Source organism: Coenobita brevimanus, chromosome 53 (genome assembly GCF_032717465.1).
Source record: "Coenobita brevimanus isolate Jiangsu-jjx chromosome 53, ASM3271746v2, whole genome shotgun sequence".
NCBI classification, from domain to species: Eukaryota; Metazoa; Arthropoda; class Malacostraca; order Decapoda; family Coenobitidae; genus Coenobita; species Coenobita brevimanus.
This window is the reverse complement of record NC_137006.1, coordinates 40,825,428-40,845,538: the sequence shown is the minus strand read 5'-3', so window position 1 is coordinate 40,845,538 and position 20,111 is coordinate 40,825,428. Positions and strand designations below refer to the sequence as shown.

At 40.5% G+C, this 20,111-nt stretch overlaps 1 protein-coding gene across 1 annotated transcript in view; it reads left to right on the top strand.

Annotated features, from left to right (window-relative positions):
* LOC145400804 (voltage-dependent T-type calcium channel subunit alpha-1G-like) overlaps positions 1–20,111 on the top strand; it is a 470,580-nt gene that overhangs the window by 374,687 nt on the left and 75,782 nt on the right. Inside the window, exon 32 of the mRNA XM_080273240.1 lies at positions 8,999–9,148. Coding sequence (XP_080129366.1) covers positions 8,999–9,148 — 150 coding nt within the window. The remainder of the gene's footprint in view (positions 1–8,998; positions 9,149–20,111) is intronic.

Here is a 20,111-nt window from a genome sequence, read left to right as displayed (position 1 = left end):
TGGCCAGAAAAAAGCCATTCATAGTCAGCATGTACTGATTGTGAAACCAAAGAGTGGTGCTGATGCCCGGACAAATCAGATGGGACCAAAAGACATCAGAGATGTACTTAACTCGGTACCGGTTGATAGCTGTCTTAAGACCAAGTCTGATGGGTTGGTAATGAAGGTTCCCTCAGCTGAAGTTAAGGGTGAAGCAACTGGGGTGCTGAATGATCATTTTGGCTCTGAGGGCACTTTTTGCATATCAGAGCCAAAGAAAATGTTGCCTAAAATGTCTGTGACAGGGCTTTCCTCTTCCTTGAGTGACTCTGACATCATCCCAAACATTCTGAGAAAAAACAATAAAATTAAGATGCTCGTTGGTTGAGGTTGTACCCTCAGCCTTCTCATCACAAGAACAAGGAATGACACCAAAACTGCTGTCTTGAAGATGTCGCCAGAGGTGAGATCCTCCATTGTAGAACAGGGCAATTACATCTATGTGGATCTTATGAGATGCCGCGCATTCGATAGATTCTGGGTTACACAGTGTCATCACTGTCAAGGCTTTGGTCATACATTTGAGAGATGTTCTATGAAAAATGAACCTAAATGCATCTTTTGTGCTAGAACCCATAAATCTAAGGATTGTAGTAACAGAAATTCTCCCAAATGCATCAACTGCTCTTCTTTAAGACATCAAGATGCTAATTCAAATTCACAGTCGGTTGCCCATTTTTCATCAAGTAGAGATTGTCCAATTATGAATTCTCATAGGAATAGATTGATTGAAAACACCAATTTTGACCATTCAAAAAACTGACTACGTCTCTCTTGAACCAGTTAAGGATGGGTCTTTTAAATATTCCTTCTATCCGAAATAATCTATCTATCTATTGCCAGACGCCTCAATCCTGTTTGGGGATAGACTATATTAATGAAACTCTAAATCAGCACGTGCTTGACATTTTGTGCTTGACTGGAACCTGGTTGTATGAGTCTGATATCGATATTATTCATAATGCTTTGCCTAAGACACATTCTATAATTAGTATTCCCAGGCCTGCTGCTGACTATCCAGGAGGAGGTGTAGCCCTCATCTACTCAGCAGCACTTGCAAACGTTTCTCTCATTGACTCAGACCTGACCCCATCTTCATTTGAATTTATGGAAGTATTAATAAATTTCCATCAGAATACCAATAGAATTGCAATTGTCTATCGACCAGGTCATCCGGGCAGAGATCGGGGTTTTATGGAGGAGTTTGGGCAGTTTCTGGAAGGGTTTTCTCTTAAACCTGGAGGACTTCTTGTTTGTGGTGATTTCAATAATTGGGTTGACAGTCCAGAGTCAAAACCACTTTCTTCAGAATTCCTTGAGTTGATCACCCAGAACAATTTTTTCAGTTATGTGAGTAATCCAACTCATGTCTCAGGACATGTTCTTGACTTGGTCTTGTCCCCTGTTGGTTGCAGGCACATATCAGATGTGGAGGTTGACTCATTTGACCCCCTCATCTCTGATCATGCTCTGATCACTCTTAGTTTTGATGTCCCGAAATCCCTTTCATCTAAAAAGGTCATTAGGTTCAGAAATTACAGGAATGTTGATCGCCAATTGATGTGTATTGAAATTGATCAACAGTTAAACTCCATTGATTCTTCCAGTCATTCTTCTGATGAGTTGGTTGATATTTACAACAATGAGCTTAGGTCAGTTTTTGACCATTATTGTCCTGAGATAGTAAAAACAATCACTGTACGTGATGATTCTCCATGGTATGGTCGATCCATTAATTCTTTGCTTAGACAACGTAGAAGGGTAGAACGTGAGTGGCGCATGCAGCGGACCGAAGTAACACCACATCTCCTTCTCTAAACCTCACCTTCTTTTTCTAACTGAGACTCAGCTGTCTCAGGCAACTGACAGCAGACCCTTTTCTGTATCCTCCTACTTTCTCTATACTCATTTCAAAGCCAAAGGTGGCTGTTGTGTATATATACGCAACAACTTATCTTGCTCTCGTGTTCCTGAACTTGATTCTTCCGAATTCTCTACACTCTGGCTTCGGCTTCCCTGTCATTCTCTGACTAAATATATCTGTGCTGTTTACTTATCTCCTAATTTTACTATCAAAAATTCTTTGATTATCTTACTTCTATGATGGAACACATTCTATCCATTTCTCCTTTCTCTGAAATCTCCATTTTAGGAGATTTCAATGTTCACCACCACCTTTGGCTCTCCTCTCCTTCACTGATCCACCTGGTGAACATGCCTACACCTTTTCTATCCTTAATGACCTAGAGCAGCTTGTACAGCACCCTACCCGTATCCCTGATCGCCTTGGAGAGAGTTCCAACATACTTGACCTCTTCCTTACAACAATCCTTCTACTTACACTGTTAATCTTTTCTCTCCGTTGGGCTCCTCTGATCACAACCTTATCACCTTAACCTGTCCTATCGCTCCAGTATGGCCTGCGGACCCTCCAAAGAAACGTTGTCTGTGGCACTTTGGAGCTGCGGACTGGGAGGCCCTCAGGCAGTACTTCTTTGATTTTCCCTGGAGTGATTATTGTTTCCATGGCCGGGAGCCATCTGGCTGTGCCTTGCGCATTACAGAGGTTATTCTTTCGGGCATGGAAGCATACATTCCTTTCTCATATCCTTTGACTAATGCACGAAAGCCTTGGTTTAATCACGCTTGTTCTAATGCTGTCCGCAACAAGGAGAGGGCCTATAAAAGGTACCAGAGCCAACCCACCCCTGAATCACATCTTTTATACGTTTCTGCCCGGAATCGTGCTAAGTCTGTTCTTCGCTCTGCTAAAAATAATTTCATCTGTACTAAGTGCTCTCAACTCTCTAACTCGAATTCTTCCCGCTCCTTCTGGCACCTTGCCAAAAACCTTTCTAACAACTTTACCTCATCATCCTTCCCTCCTCTTTTCTACTCTGATGGCTCTGTAGCTATTTCTTCTACTGATAAAGCAGATCTCTTCGCTCAGACTTTCTCCTCCAATTCCACCTTAGACGATTCCAGTGCTGTTCCTCCATCACTTCCCCCCTCTGACTTCTTCATGGCTGACATTAAAATTTCTTCAGCTGATGTATTTTCTGCTGTCACAGGCCTCAATACTAATAAGGCATATGGGCCTGATGGAGTCCCTCCTGTTGTTCTCAAGAACTGTGCTTCTGTGCTTACACCCTGCCTAGGCAAACTCTTTCGCCTTTGTCTGTCAACTTGTACCTTTCCTTCTTGCTGGAAGTTTGCTCTCATTCAGCCAGTCCCAAAGAAGGGTGACCATTCCCAACCCTCTAACTATCGTCCAATTGCTTTAACATCCTGTATCTCAAAAGTTTTCGAGTCTGTTCTTAATAGAAAAATTTTAAAGCATCTTTCCTATCACAACCTTCTTTCTGATCGTCAGTATGGGTTCCGTCAGGGACACTCCACCGGCGATCTTCTCACCTACCTTTCAGACTCCTGGTCATCCTCCTTTCGGGACTTTGGCGAAAGCTTTGCCATTGCACTTCACATCTCTAAGGCTTTCAATCGAGTCTGGCATAAATCTTTAATTTCCAAACTGCTCTCTTACGGTTTCTATCCTTCTATCTGTGTCTTCATCTCTAGCTTCCTTTCTGGTCGTTCTATAGCCACTGTTGTAGGCAGCCATCGTTCTTCTCCTAGATCTATTAACAGTGGTGTTCCTCAGGGCTCTGTCCTATCACCAGTTCTCTTCCTTTTATTCATCAATGACCTTCTAAGCTGTACATCTAACCCTATCCACTCATGCGCTGATGACTCCACCTTTCACCTTTCCATTCGATTCTGGCAACGTCCATCTCAGCAGTTACTTCAAGAAACAAGGGATGAGGCTATGGCACACCTAATGGCTGACTTGGCTGATATCTCTAACTGGGGTAAAAATAATCTTGTTTTTAATGCATCGAAGACTCAGTTTTTGCACCTATCAACCCGACAAAATCTTCCACAGTATACCCACTAATGTTTGATAATATTCAGCTTAATCGTGCATCATCCTTGAACATGCTTGGGGTTTCATTTACTTGGGACTTGTCTTGGAAAGATCATAATACATCTCTTGTAAAATCTGCTTCCAAGAGATTGGGTGTGCTAAGCTGACTCCGTTCCTTCTTTACCCCTGCACAATTGTTGACTCTATACAGGGGTTTTATCCGCCCCTGTGTAGAGTACAACTCTCATGTGTGGGGAGGCTCTCCACATACAGCTCTTCTCAATAGGGTGGAGTCAAAGGCTTTTCGCCTCATTAACTCTCCTCCTCTTACTGACTCCCTTCAACCTTTGTCTCTTCTCCGCACTGTTCCATCTTTATCTCTTTTCTATCGCTGCTCAATGGTCACTGCTCCTCTGAACTGTCTGCATGCATTCCTCCACCCCTACGACGGGCGCGTAACACCCGTCTAGCAGCAAACTCTCATCCCTTTTCTGTCCAACTCTCTAATGCACGAGTTAACTGTTACTCCCAGCCCTTCATTTATGAAACAGGTCAACTCTGGAACTGTCTCCCTCTGTCTGTATTTCCTGCTTCCTATGATGTCCAGTTTTTCAAACGCAGTGTGTCCAGGCATCTGGAAATGATCGGATCTTGAATTGGGCTCTCTCTTATATTTTGTTTTTCTCTTGGAAGGAATAGTTTGCAGGCCTGTTGCCTTTGGTTCCTTCTTCCTCACATAAAAAAAAAAAAAAAAGTTTGCGTTATGTTTTTGCGAGAAGAGCAATTGTTCACACTGTAAAAGCCCAAAAGGCTAGGTATTATCAAAATAAAGTTGATTCATGTGGTGGTGATAAAAAAAAACTGTCAGCAGCTGTGAACAATTTGGTTGGCCGGAGGAATGTAATTGTTAAACCCACTTCTGCATCTGATACCCAACTGGCTTCTGATTTTGCTTCATTTTTTACAAATAAGATATCTCGCATTAGAAGTGATTTAGACAGCAGTTCTCCTAGTGAAGCGTACTCAGTTAACTTCCAGCCACGGTGCACCGGGGATCATTTGCTTTCAACATTTCATCCGCTGGATGTAGACAAAGTCAAATGTTATATCAGAGAACTTAATAAAACATTTTGCTCACTCGATCCATGTAACATGTCACAACTACCTGATGTGTATGAGCACGCTGCAGACTTTATCTGCAACATAATAAACAGATGCTTCTTAGAAAGTAATTTTGTGCAGTCTGAGAAATGTGCTTTGCTTCGGCCCCTAATTAAGAAACCTGGCCTTGATGTCGAGAGCATGACAAATTATTGTCCCGTCTCTAACCTGTCTTTATTATCCAAGATTATTGAGCGGGCCATACTCGATCAACCCGTACCTCTACTGGAACACAACAGAGTTGTTCCTGTTGTTCAAACAGCATACAGAAAATACCATTCAACTGAAACTGCACTAACAAGGATTCAGAGTGACTTCGTGGCAAACACTTGTAGTGGGATGTCCTCTCTCCTAGTTCTGTTGGATCTGTCTGCAGCCTTTGATACAGTAGATCATAAACTATTATTGGAAGATCTGTATTTTTATGGCGTTCGTGATAGTGCCCTCTTGCTCCTTAAGTCGTATCTGTTGGACAGATCTCAGAGAGTGGTTGTTGATTACACTAGCTCTAATTCTGCTCCCCTTCTATTTGGAGTCCCTCAAGGATCAGTTTTGGGTCAAATTCTGTTTACTATCTACACAAGTACTGTAGTTTATCGTCTCTACTTGATGCTCATGATGTGTCCTATCATTTTTATGCTGATGACACCCAGCTCTATGTTAAGATGTCAAATATCAACGATACTAAGACAAAGTTTGAATCTCTAATGTCTGATATTAAGATTTGGATGGCTAAGAGGAAACTTAAGCTGAATGATGGTAAAACAGATCATCATCAGCAGAGGAAACAGAAGGGGTGATGACACTGATAATGCCCTGGCTTTGAACATTGGCGTATCACAGCTTCACCCAGTCAATTCTGTTCAAAATCGAGTGTTTATTTTAATTCTGAGTTAAATTACAAAGAACATATTAATCAGGTTGTGAGAGGGTGTAACTTGTGTATCAGAAATCTGTACTCTGTGAGAAAATTCCTGAATAGCCGGTGCCTCTTAACATTGGTCCATGCAGTGGTCTTGTCTCGTGTTGATTATTGTAATTCACTGTGGGTTGGTCTTCCAAATAATATACTAACGAAAGTTCAGTCTGTGTTGAACAGGGCTGCACTGCATATCTTTGGTCTCCCCCCGAGAACCTCAACTACCCCGTTTCTGATTGAGTTGCATTGGTGACGAGTAAAGGCTAGAATTGAATTTAAATTGTGTCTTATTACATTTAAGGTTCTCAAGTTTGGTGAACCGAAGTATCTTGCTGAATTGTTAAAACTCCCGTCGGCACGCCCGGGTGTGATGTTACGCAGTGACGATGATTCCTTGCGTCTTGATGAGCCAGGAGCCATCCACCAGTAATCTTTCTCTGATCGTTCTTTTGCGTTTAGAGCCCCTAGATTATATAACAGATTGCCATTGTCCATAAGACAACTCTCTACTGTTGAATCCATTAAGAGACAGCTGAAAGCCTTTCTTTTTTCAAAATGCTATGACCTGGAGAGAGGTACTATGACGGATGATTATAGGGTTTGATTATTGCCACTTTCACACATATATATGATGTAGCTTGTATTATATACAAGAAATGTCTCAATTCTTGTTATTGTATAAAATAATGTATGGGTGTCGAGCGCTAGTGAATTCCCAAAGGAAGAACTGGCGCTTTTGAGAAACAAAAGGCCAGATTATTATCATTATTATTATTATTATTATTATTATTTGTTTTTCCTTCCTCCATTCACTATCAAAAAAAAAAAAAAAAAAAAATACTATTCCATCTGCATGAGTACCTCAACTTAATCATCTTGTTTACATACTTGTCATGACTTGGGCTTACTACCTTTCTCCTTTTTATTCTCTCCTGTTTATGTACCACTTTCGAACCTGCAGTCCAATTACTTTGTAAAAAAATGTGTTCTTCTCTTCCTCTGATCTTCCCTCATTCTTTGTTTTTGCCTCCTCCCTCTTCTCCTTTAGTAATCCAAGTTCCTCCTGAGTTAGGCATCTCTTTATCCATACATTTTTGAAGTCCTCTCTTTCCATAAGTTTGTTTTCATTTTTAAGTATTTCCTCCACAGTGTTTACACTCTGGAAGGTTACTTTCAGAGGCCTTGATTTATTTATTTCATTTTTCCCTAGCCTTTTGTGTTCCTCTATATCTTTACTACAGATTTCCCCTGACACTTCCTTCAATATGCTCATTACATTTGCCATCTCCTTTTTGTCTCTCGAAATATTGTTTTTTATTTCTTCCTCCTCTATAGCAGTGATTACTATAGAATTGTTGATGTCTGCTGAAATGTTTATCAATTTTGGATTGTTTTATATTATTTTCTTCACTTCCTTTTGAATGCTCTTTTCTTCAACTCTTGTTTCTAAGTCTTTTCTTACTTTCACCATTTCAGCATATGTGGTTTCCACATCATTTTTGTAGCTTTGCATTGCATCATTTACCTGGGTTATCTTCTCAGTATCACAACTATGATCAGTCAGAGTGCTTGCCTGCCTTATTGTCTCTGTATCATTTCTGAACTCTTCCATAATACTCTCATGGTTGACAACTGTGCTTGCCATTTCACTAATCTTCCATCTAAGTGTACCTACCTCAACTGATAATTCATCAATTGTTGTTTCTTTCTTATTAATCTCCTTTACTAAATTTTCATTTTCTTCCTTCTGCATGTGCAACTATTTTTTAATTTCTTCTATTTCACTGAAAAGCCTTCTCTAGTCTGTGCACTCGTTCAACCAGTTTATTATGCGTCTCCATTTCCACAGGTTCCCAGTAGAAATCATTATCCTGCCTTCTACCTTTGTCCCATTTCTTAACTCCTTCCAAAGTTGATTTGCTAAAGATTGTGGCCAACTTTTGATACTAACAGAAAGCTTCTACGCACAGTTTTTCATTCCTCTCCCTCGAAGACATAACAGTGAACACTGAATCAGCTGATTTGCCTGTTCGGCACTGCCGCCTACTTCGTTGTATTGTGTTGCTGGAACAACACCTTTACGTAAACTTCCTTTTTTTTTTTTATACTAGAACACTATTTAGTTGGACCTAGTACTGAGCTTGACTCATATAAAGATACTTTTTAAGTGTGGCCATTTGCGGGCTGAGTTTGACCCAGTGCGGTGTGGAGTGATGCCAGGCATGTCTTCTCATTCTCGTGTCTAGTGTGTCGTGTGTGTGTGTGTGTGTGTGTGTGTGTGTGTGTGTGTGTGTGTGTGTGTGTGTGTGTGTGTGTATTTACCTATTTGTATTTACCTATTTGTAGTATACAGGAATTGAGCAATGCTCGTGTTGTCCTGTCTCCATATCCACATTTATCAAGTCTACCTTTACACACATGAATGTTTTTCTCATGCACCACCTCTTTGTCTAAGTCGTTCCAAATATTTAAGTATTTACCTAATATACCTAATTGTGATATACACGGAATGTACTATGCTCGTGGGTTTCCGTCGCTGTTTCTCAGTAAGTCGAATTTAACTTTAAACTCGTTTAAGTTTTTAGACTGGACGATCTCTTTGTCCAGGCTATTCCATAAGTCTATACTTCTGTAAGGAAAGCTATATTTCTTGATATCCTTCAAGCAGCTTGACTTTTTCAATTTCATTCTGTGTCCTCTTATTACTCTCTTATCCCATACAAACAAATCTTCTTTGTCAATTTTATCTACTCCCACCATGGTCCTGAACACCGCAATCATGTCTCCCCTCTTCTCCTTTCCTCTAACGAAGGCAAATCCAGTTTTTCCAGCCTCTCTCTGTATGACAGGTCTGTGTGTGTGTGTGTGTGTGTGTGTGTGTGTGTTTACCTAATTGTATTATAAAGGATTTAAGCTAAGCTCGTGTTGGGTGATTGGTAATGATGCTGCATTTACAGTGCTGAAGCTCCTGAAGATGGCCAAGGGGATCCGTGCACTGCTGGATACAGTGATGCAGGCGCTCCCTCAGGTCGGCAACCTTGGCCTCCTCTTCTTTCTGCTCTTCTTCATCTTTGCTGCACTGGGAGTTGAACTCTTCGGCAGACTTGGTTAGTGCATAGTGCATATTTTAGTTTTTATAATATCTCATTTAGCAGGCAAGACAGTTTATTAGATAACAATGCAAATTTCTGTAAAAAAAAAAAAAAAAAAAATTGATACTTCAGATCTAACAACCCCCAATGGCTGCAGTGAGATTCTCAGAGCTTAAGAAAAAAAAAAAAAAAAAAAAAAGTGTTAGCTGGAATAATGTACAGTGTTCTCAGTTTTCAGGCAAAAGGTCAGCTGAGGTAGGTTTTAATCATTTTGTCATAGTGGGTTTCTCCAAGTTGAGTAAAATTTCATGATATCATCAAAAATTAAATGCTATACAAACTTTGCATTAAACACGCAAAGGATTTAAGGAGTATGAGTGGGTGAATCCAGTCCTCATTACTTTCAAGGTTACAAATGTGTCTGTAGTGACATTATGACACATGAATACATGAACATGCATGGCAGCATTGTTTGTGTGCTTGTGCGTGTGTTCTTACCTAATTGTATCTTTACAGGAATGAGTCAAGCTCGTACTGTACCGTGTCTTAAACCATATTTATTATACATATCCTTAAATTTGTGAATTGTTTTAGGACACACTATTTCATTCGGTAGTGCATTCCACTGATCAATTGCTCTATTTGGGAAACTAATTTTCCTTACGTCTTTATCACCTCGCTTCTTATACAGTTTTTTGCAGTGTCCTCTTGCTGATGCTTCCCCATAGGTTAAGTATTCATTTATGTCTATTTTCTCCATCCCTGATATGCATTTATATAGCATAATCATGTCACCTCTTTTCCTTCTCTCCTGTAGTGTTGGTAGATTCAGTTTATTTACCTATAGTCTTTCTTCGTAGCTTAGATCCCTTATGCTTGGTACCCATCTTGTAGCGGCCCTTTGAACTTTTTTTTTTTTTATCTATGTGTTTTTTGAGATGAGGACTCCAGGCTACTGATGCATACTCCAGGGTTGGTCTGATGAATGATGTTATTATCTTAACATGTCTTCATTTATGTATGTGAATGCTATTCTCATATTTGCTAGCAGTCTATACATTTTCCAACCTTCTCACTGTTGCGGTCAGCCAGAGATAGTCTGTTATTGATAATCACACCTAGGTCCTTCTCTCTTTCTGATGTGTGTAGGGTTTTATTTCCTAACGTTTAATCCCAATCAGGTCTTTTTCCATTTTTACCAAACTTGATTACATGACACTTGTCCACATTGAATTCCATTTGCCACATATTACTCTGTTCATGAAGTTTATTTAATTCTTATTGTAGCTTTGTACAAGAGTCTGTGTTAGTAATTCTCTTTTGTATTTTTCCATCATCTGCAAACATATTTAGATAGCTTTCATTTCCAGAGTTACTGTGTATATCATTTTTATATATAAACTAAACACATGATTGGTGCCAGCACTGAGTCCTGTGGAACTCTGCTGGTCACTTCTCTCCATGATGAGTAGTTTCCCCTTAGTACTGTCCTCATTTCTCTTTTTTTGAGAAAATCTTGCATCCAACAATACACCTTGGATTCCTTCTTGATGGTACAGTTTCCATAAAAGTCTTTGGTGTGGTACTCTGTCAAATGCTTTCTTGAAATCTAAATAGATACTGTCCACCCATCCTTCTCTTTCCTGTAATGTGTCTGTTACTCTGTCAGTAGCTCAACAGATTAGTAACACATGATTTTCCATTTCTGAAACCAAACTGTCTTTCTGTTATCGTATTGTGTTCTTCTAGATGATTTACCCAAGCTTTTCTTATAAGCTTTTCTCATACCTTGCTTACAACACTGGTTAGTGATACTGGTTGGTAGTTGAGTGGATTTTGTCTATTCCCTTTCTTGAATAAGGGAACAATGTTTGCTTTCTTCCAAGTATCAGGTAGTTTACCTTGACTCAAGGATTTCTTGAAAATTAAAAATAATGGTTTACTTAACTCCTTTGCACATTCACATAGCACCCAACATGAAATTTCATCAAGACCATTTGCTTTTCCATTGTCTAATTAACTTAGCTCCTCCTGTATTACTTTTTCTGATGTTTGTATATCTGGTAGTATGTGTGGGCATGCATGTTCCACATAATCCCTCTCAAAATTTTTTTCCTCTGTAAAAACTGATTGGAAATTTTTGTTTAGTGCTTCACAAATATCCTTCTCTTGTGTATAGGTGATTCCCTCGTCCATAATGAATTGTATTGTATCCTTTACTTTGGTTTTGCTTTTGATGTAGCTGTAAAATAGCTTCTGGTGATCACTACTTTTATTTATGATATCCTCCTCAAACTGTTTTTGTGCGTCCCTCCTTATTCTCTTATAATCGTTTCTTGCCTGTTTGTAATTATTATATGCCCTTTCACTATTGTGTCTTCTGTATCTATTCCACAACAAATCTCATTTTTCTTTTGATTTTTTATATTCTGTATTGAACCATTTCTTTATTTTCTTTTCTGCTTCTTTGTACTGTGGGATGTACTTCTGGACTCCTATTTCATAAAATTCACAGAATTTTTTATATGTAGCATTTAAATCTTGTCCTCTAAGCTCCTTTTCCCAATCAGTTTCTAAGGAGTGCTTCTTTAGGTCATTATAGTTTCCCTTTTTATAGTTTAGGCTCTTTTTGTAACTTTCATTGCTGTTAACTATGTCATATGCCATCCTGAAGTTACAATTTAGTACTGCATGGTCGCTTTTGCCGAACGAAGGGTGGTATATTAAATTGTCAATATCGTTTTCTTGCCTAGTAAATATGAGATCTAGCCTTGAGGATACATCGAGTCCTCTTTTTCTGGTGCTTTCCCTTACATGTTGCGTCAGGAAAAACTTTTGCACGAGATCCAGGAGCTTTTGGTCCCAACAGCTTTCTTGGCTTATTATATCTAGAGTACTCCATTTTATATTTGTATTAAAATCTCCAGTTAGTATAATTCTTTCCAATTTCTCTTCCATTTTATGTAGTAATGCTTTTAAACTCTGAATTGTATTCTCTGCCAGGTCCTCATATTCGTCTCTTTCCCATGTGCTTGATCTGGGTGGCATGTACAAATTGGCTACAGTTACTTTCCCATCAGATGTGTTGATCTCTACTGCAATCAGTTCTACTTGTGATGGTATATCTAGTTTTATTTCATTGACTTTTAGATTTTTCTTAGTTAATATTATAATTCCTCCTCCTTTTTTTAAGTTTCTATCTCTTCTCCATATATTATATTCCTCTAAGTTTAGTATGTCATTTGATATCCTTGGTGTTAATTTTGTTTCAGTTAGGCATATTATATGTGGTTCATTTTCTCTGACATAATCATTCATCTCTAATAATTTAGATACCATTCCATCCACATTTGAGTACATCAACTTAATCATCTTGTTTATATACTTGTCATGACATGGTTCTACTACCTTCCTCCTTTTTATTCCCTCCTGTTTATGTACCACTTTCATACCTGCAATCCTATTACATTGCAAAAAAAATGTATTCTTCTCCTCCTCTGATCTTCCCTCATTTTTTGTTTTTGCTTCCTCCCTCTTCTCTTTCAGTAATTCCAGTTCCTCTTGTGTTTGGCATCTTTTTATCCATACATTTTTGAACTCCTCTTTTTCCATAAGATTCTTTGCATTTTTTAGTGTCTCCACAGTGTTTACACTCTGGAAGGTTACCTTTAGGGGTCTTGACTTGCTTCTCTTGTATTTCTCTAACCTTTTGTGTTCCTCTATGTCTTTACTACAGATTTCCTCTGATACTTCTTTCAATATGCTCATTACATTTGATATCTCCTTTTTGTCTCTTGAGATCTTGTTTTTACTTCTTCCTCTTCTATACCAGTGATTACTGTAGATTTGTTGATATCAACTGAATCTCTGACTAACTTAGGATTGTTTTGGATTATTCTTTTCACTTCCTTTTTAATGCTTTTTTCTTCCACTCTTGTTTCTAAGTCTTTCCTTAATTTCACCATTTTAGCATAAATGGTTTCCACATCATTTTTTTAGCTTTGCACAGCTTCATTCTCCTGTGTTATCTTCTCCTCAATATCACTGCTCTGGTCTATCAGACTGCTTACTTACCTTATTGTCTCTGTATCATTTTTGAACTCTTCCATAATACTCTCGTGGTTGACTACCGTACTTTCCACTTCACTAATTTTCCTCCTACGTGTACCCACTTCAACTGTTAGCTCATCTATGGTTGTGTCTTTCTTGTTGACTTCCATTCCTAATTTTTGTATTTCTTCCTTTTCAAGTGCATCTGTTTCTTAATTTCATCAATCTCATTCTAAAAAGCCATTTCTAGTCTGTGTACTCGTTCCACCAGGTTATTGTGAGTCTCCATTTTAACCAGTTCTTGGTAGAAATCATCATCCTGCATTCTGCCTTCATCCCTTTTCTTTTCCAAATTTGCTTGACTAAAGTATGTGGTCATTTTGCAGTACTAAAAGGACATACAGTACTTACATTCCCTGGGGCAGTTGTAGACTAAACAAACGATCAGCTGATTGTGTGCATTCTTGCGCTACTTTGTTTTGTTTTCTGTTTGAACAAGTTTTGCTTAAAACTTCTTCTTTTTTTTATATTAGAACACCATTTAGTCTAACCTGGTACAGAGCTTGACTCATATAAAGGTACTGATTTAGGTAATGCCACTGGCCAAGTTGGCCGGGTATGGAGCGGTGGCGGCGTGCATCTGCTCTCCTTGGTGCCTCGTGTGTGTGTGTGTGAATTTACCTAATTGTATTACAGTACCCTCATGTCCAACAGGGTAATGTTGTTTTGCATGGGTCCCGTGTTGAACCAAAAACGTGTTGGACAAATATCAGAGCTTATGGGGAAAAATGAATTATCTCAGCAACCCTAGGAAAAGTCACCTTAAACACCTACCATATACTGTACCTGTACATATATTGGTACCGCTGTAATTATAATAAATGGTACTGTACTATGAATGGTAAATAACCTTTTAGGATTGCGTTGGAGGGCTTGCTGGAATGGAAAGTGGTATCCGAGACTGTAGGTAGTCCTACTGGGTCCCTGGAGGATGGCTGCTGGCGTCATTAGCGGGTAATGGCTGCTGCTGCTCCTCAACCTCTCCCATAAATCTTTCGAAATCACACTGAGGTACCGCTCCATTGTGATGATTGCTGGGTCAGTAGGCCTGCATCTGGAGTCAAGTGGCCCGCTTCTGTAAGCCTTCACTGCCGCCAGGATTTTGTCTTGGTTCTTCATTCTGGTCCTCACGCTGGCTTCATTCACGTCATAGGCCTGGGTGATGTCCACATTCCTCTCCCCTTTCATCTTCCTCTCGATGATTTCTAGCATGGTGGCCTGAGGGAGGTGCCACCACTTCTTGGGGTTCTCAGAAAGGCTTCCTAGGCATCGTGAGAAGGGTAAAATGCAGTAGCAAGGGCAGAAAATGCAGTGAGGAAAAAGCACCATCCAATGTGAATTTTGTGACTGAGTGGCGTTGTGGCGGGAGAAATTTAAACAAAACATCACGTGAGAGCAGAAGTGATTTTAATTGGGCGACATCACTATCACATCACGATAGCAGGCGTGGGAGGCTACTTATTCAGAAGTTCTGATTGGCTGTCAGCATCACGAGAACATCCAGTATGACCGTGTTGGACCGGGGGTGATCGTGCTAGAGGCGAACTCTGCGGATTTCGCCCATTTCTCGGAGCTCCGTCCGTGTTATACTAATGCACCTGTGTTACAGTAATTAAATCGTACTAATTTTTTGCTCTCCGTGCTAGATGCGAATTGTGCTGGACAAATGCTTGTTGGACGCAAGGGCACTGTACCTAATTGTGATATACAGGAAATGAGCTATGCTCGTGGGGTCCCGTCTCTGTTTCCCAATAAGTCAAATTTAGCTTTAAACTCGTTTAAGTTTTTAGACTGGATGATCTCTTTGCCCAGGCTATTCCACAGGTCTATACATCTATAAGGAAAACTATATTTCTTGATATCCTTCAAGCAGCTTGGCTTCTTCAGTTTCATTCCGTGTCCTTTTGTTACTCTCTTATCCCATGAAAACAGATCTTGTTTGTCAATTTTTTCTACTGTGAAACCAAGGAGCAGTGCTGATGCCCTGGCAAATCAGATGGGACCAGAAGACATCAGAGGTGTACTTAACTCGGTACTGGTTGATAGCTGCCTTAAGACCAAGGCTGGTGGGATGGTAATGAATTTTCCGTCAGCTGAGGCCAAAGGTGCAGCAACTGGGGTGCTGAGTGATCATTTTGGCTCCGAGGGCACTTTCTGCATATCAGAGCCAAAGAAAATGTTGCCTTTCCTCTTCCTTGGGTGACTCTGACATCATCCCAAACATTCTGAGAAAAAATAATAAAATTAAGATGCATGTTGATCGAGGTTGTACCCTCAACCTTCTCTTCACAAGAACAAAGAATGATACCAAAACTGCTGTCTTGATGATGTCACCAGAGGTGAGATCTTCTGTTGTAGAACAGGGCAATTATATCTATGTGGATCTTACGAGATGCTGCGCTTTTGACAGATTCTGGGTTACACAGCGTCATCATTGTCAGGGCTTTGGTCATACATCTGAGAGATGTTTTAGGAAAAATGATGAACCTAAATGTGTCTTTTGTGCTGGAGCCCATAAATCTAGAGATTGTAGTAACAGAAATTCTCCCAAATGCATCAACTGCTCCTCTTTAAGACATCAAGATGCTAATTCAAATTCAGTCGTTTGCCCATTTTACATCAAGCAGAGATTGTCCAATTATGATTTCTCATTGGAATAGATTGATTGAAAACACCAATTTTTACCATTCAAAAGACTGACTATGTCCTTCTTGAACTAGTCAAGGATTGGTCTTTTAACCTCTCCGTGGCTGCCAATGTCGAATGACGTTTAGCCGATCAGTGGCCCCAGGCGTCGTTTGAGCGCGGCCTATAGAAAACTGCAAAAAATTTTGAGAAGTGAACGAACGTTCTGAATGTCTTCACACTGACCTACACTGCACTCCCATACACCTCATCAAGCAGTTCAAAGCCTGCTGCTGTGATGAGTGGATTTTCAATTTTTTCACTCCTAGCCATGCCTAAACAAGCACAACTACACCCATTATCTCGACCCAGGAAGAACATATCATCATTGTCCTCTCTTCCAAAACACACACAACCACTTGTTTACGATTATGAAGTAATACAGACACAAACAAAAAAGACATGGTAATAAGTGAAAATTACATTTTTGTCTTGATATCTTTACCTATTTGCTCAGGTTTGCTGTAATGGTTTGGATCATTTGATGCAGCGGAACTTGTAGAAAACTGTGAAAACCTCTGGGAAGTGAACGAAAATCTGGGACATGAGACTGACCTTGACTTCACCCTCTCACATTATCATCCTCTCACATATCATCTGTCAGTTCATCACCTGCTGTCATGACTAGTGGATGTACGATTTTTTTGCTCTTGGCCATGCCTAAACCACATAATTACACCCATTATCTTGACCCAGACAGAAAATACAAACTTTTTCCTCCCTTGCAAAACACATACAACCACCCTGTTTACGAGACGGCAATATATATTGCGAAAATAACAAGGTAAAATGATAAAGATGAACGTAAAATGATAGAGAAAGATGAACATGTTATTATGGAAAAAATACGTTTTCCCCTGTCTGTAAACTTATTTATTTCTGCTTTGTATCTGTATTCGTAATAATCAGACTTCTGACACTGTATTACAATTCTGTTTTTAGCCATGCTCGTGGAGTGGGAGCTTGAAGGTGCGACTCAACTTCCGCATCGCTAATCTGATCTGACCCTCCACTTTATTCTCCTGTGGCAGAGTCTAACCTTGGAGAACGTGCAGTTTTCTCATTTAGGACCGAAAATTCAATTCTTTCGCTCCCTTTTCCAAGCATGGGCACAACGACAACATAAAAAATAACCCGAAACTACCATAAATATATTTTATATCAAAAAGGTGAAAAAATATTCATAACAATTTTTTTTTCCAGCCATTCCTAACAGATTATGTAATGAAATCATTCGATATCATCATATCTCATATATGCACAACATTTCAGCACCATTCGTATTGTTTTGGGAGGTAGAAAAAAAATAACAACACCTGCCTGGTTGCGTTGCGGCAGTGCCCCTGGACGGCGGATATCGGTTGCCGATATTTCTGCAACTTCCGCGCTCCATTGCAAGCCATAAAATGCATCTAGGAAGCTGGGATTTGCACTGTTAGGTGCATCTGAACTTTCTCTTCAATATGGCAAGAAAAGAAAATCAATTTTCGAAACTTCAAAAAATGGCCCTGACGTTGGTCTGGCGTGCATGAAAAATTCCGGGCCATCGGCCACAGAGGGGTTAAATATTCGTTCTGTTCGTAATAAGATAGACTATATTAATGAAACTCTTAATCAGCACGAGCTTGACATTTTGTGCTTGACTGAAACCTGGTTGTATGAGTCTGATACCGATATTATTCGTAGTGCTTTGCCTAGGACACATTCTATTAGTAGTACTCCCAGGCCTGCTGCTGACCATCCGGGAGGAGGCGTAGCATTCATCTACTCGGCAGCATTTGCAAATGTTTCTCTCATTGACTCAGACCTGACTCCATCTTCATTTGAATTTCGTTTTCGTTTTTAAAGGCTCCAACATGCTTGCATGTGTCGGCCTTGGTCACCTAATGGCGGCTCTCCATGCTGCACGATCCATTGCAGCCTCCCTGTTCAGTCCCTTAACCCTAAGGTCACACTTAATGACCTCGTCCCATGTCTTTCTCGGTCTACCCCTCATAACCCCACCCCCAATATTAACACTTCTCACCTTCCTCACCCAACTATCATCCCCCATCCTCTCCACATGTCCAAACCACCTCAATCTACCTCTCCTCATCACAACACCAATACACTCCAGTCCCATCCTACCTCTCAACTCTTCCATTGTAAACCCAGCCCCTCCAGGCCTTGGACGCAGGGACGCACTGCACATCCACCTAATCATTGTCATTTCTGTACGTCTGAGCCGGCGAATGTCTTCCTCCTTCACTGCCCAGGTCTCACTGCCATACAGCATTACACTCCTAACACACGCTGCATACAAAGACCCCTTAGCACGTAGGGAGAGCCCCCTCAATGTCAGGAGAGGCAAGAGCTCCCTGAACTTCTTCCAACCACTTCTCACCCTAGCCACAGAGCTAGCTCCAGCCCCACCTCCAGCACACAACATGTCTCCTAAATAACAAAACTCTTCCACACACTCAAGAGATTCACCAGCAAGTTCAATTCTTTCACGTCTGACGATCTCCACCTGCTCACCCCGGCACGCCGTACACATAAAATCAGCATTATCTCGCAGTCTACCTCTGATACCACTACATCTCTTATGCACCCATTTATCACACACACCGCACAAGATGGAATTACTTCCCACGCCCTTGTGGCAAACTGCACATGGCCACTCTCCCTCGTCTTTGACAGTACCGCCACCAACCCTAGATATCATCACTTTTGTTTTATCTGCATTTACCCTTAAACCCTTTTGCCCCATACCATCTCTCCACTTCCTAAACCTTTCCTCCGCCTCCCTTTCATTCTCTGCAATCAACACCAAATCATCAGCATACAACAACTCCCACGGGAGTCCGTTTCTAAAGTCACGTGAAAGGGCTTCAAGTACCATGATAAACAACATGGGACTCAAGACTGACCCCTGATGCACACCAACATTCACGGAAAACTCATCACTCAAATCTCCATTCACTCTCACCTGGGTGTGAGCACCCACATACATGGCCATAACCACCCTAACCAGCCACTCCTCCAAGCCAAGCTTTCTCATTGCCCACTTCACCACCTCTCTAGGGACTCTGTCAAAGGCCTTTTCCAAATCAACAAAAACAAAATAAAGATCCCTTCTCCTACCAATATATTTTTCCTGAAGCTGTCGAACAATGAATATGGCATCAGTGGTCCCCCTACCTGGCATAAACCCAAACTGCATCTCATCAATATTCACTCTTTCTCTAATCATACCTTCTAAAACTCTCTCCATTACCTTCATTATCTGATCTAAAAGCTTTATACCTCTATAATTCCCTCTTTCCAGGGCATCACCCTTCCCTTTATACACATTTACAATTACACTCTTCAGCCAATCATCTGGGACAACACACTCATAAATAATCCTATTTATCAGGTCAGTGACTAAACTCACCCCTATATCGCCTGAGGCCTTCAACATTTCGGCAGTCAACCCAGACACACCTGCTGCCTTCCCCACCCTCATCCTGCCTATTGCCTTACTCACAGTAGCAGTATCAATCAAAGGCCAAGGGCCAGACACTGGATCTGCTGGCTCCAAACCTTCCCTGTCCCAGTCAAACTCCTCATTCAACAACCGGTTATAATGCTCTCTCCATGCATCTTTAATATCCTCACTGTTCACCACTACCCTTCCTTCATCATTCTTCACACACTGCTCACCTATGATATCCCGATTATCCCTCTTCACCTGACCTGCCACCCTAAATATATTTTTCCTTTCCCCATGATTGAGGTTATCAAGTAATTGTCTCTGTGACTCAGACTTTGCCCTGTATACCTCTCTCCTAGCCCTACGCTTGGCAGCCAAATATTCCTCTTTGCTACCACCCTTCTTCCATTCCCGGAAAAGCCTTCTTTTCTCCTTAATTGCAGCTTCTACACCCTCATCCCACCACCAAGTTACTTTATGTCTTGGTGGTCCTCTTGTCCAGCCGCATGTTACATTAGTAACTCTCAAGAAATTGTTCTTGAGGGCTCTGTACTGTTCATTAACGCCTCTGTCTACAGCTCCCTGTTCAGCCACCACTCTCCTCAACTCGCTATAGAAGGCATCCCTTACTACTTGGTTTTTCAGCTTCCATATTTTCCTCCTAGGTACATAAGTCCTCTTTTTCATCATTTGTTCTTTAAGCACCATATCACAAATCAATAGTTTGTG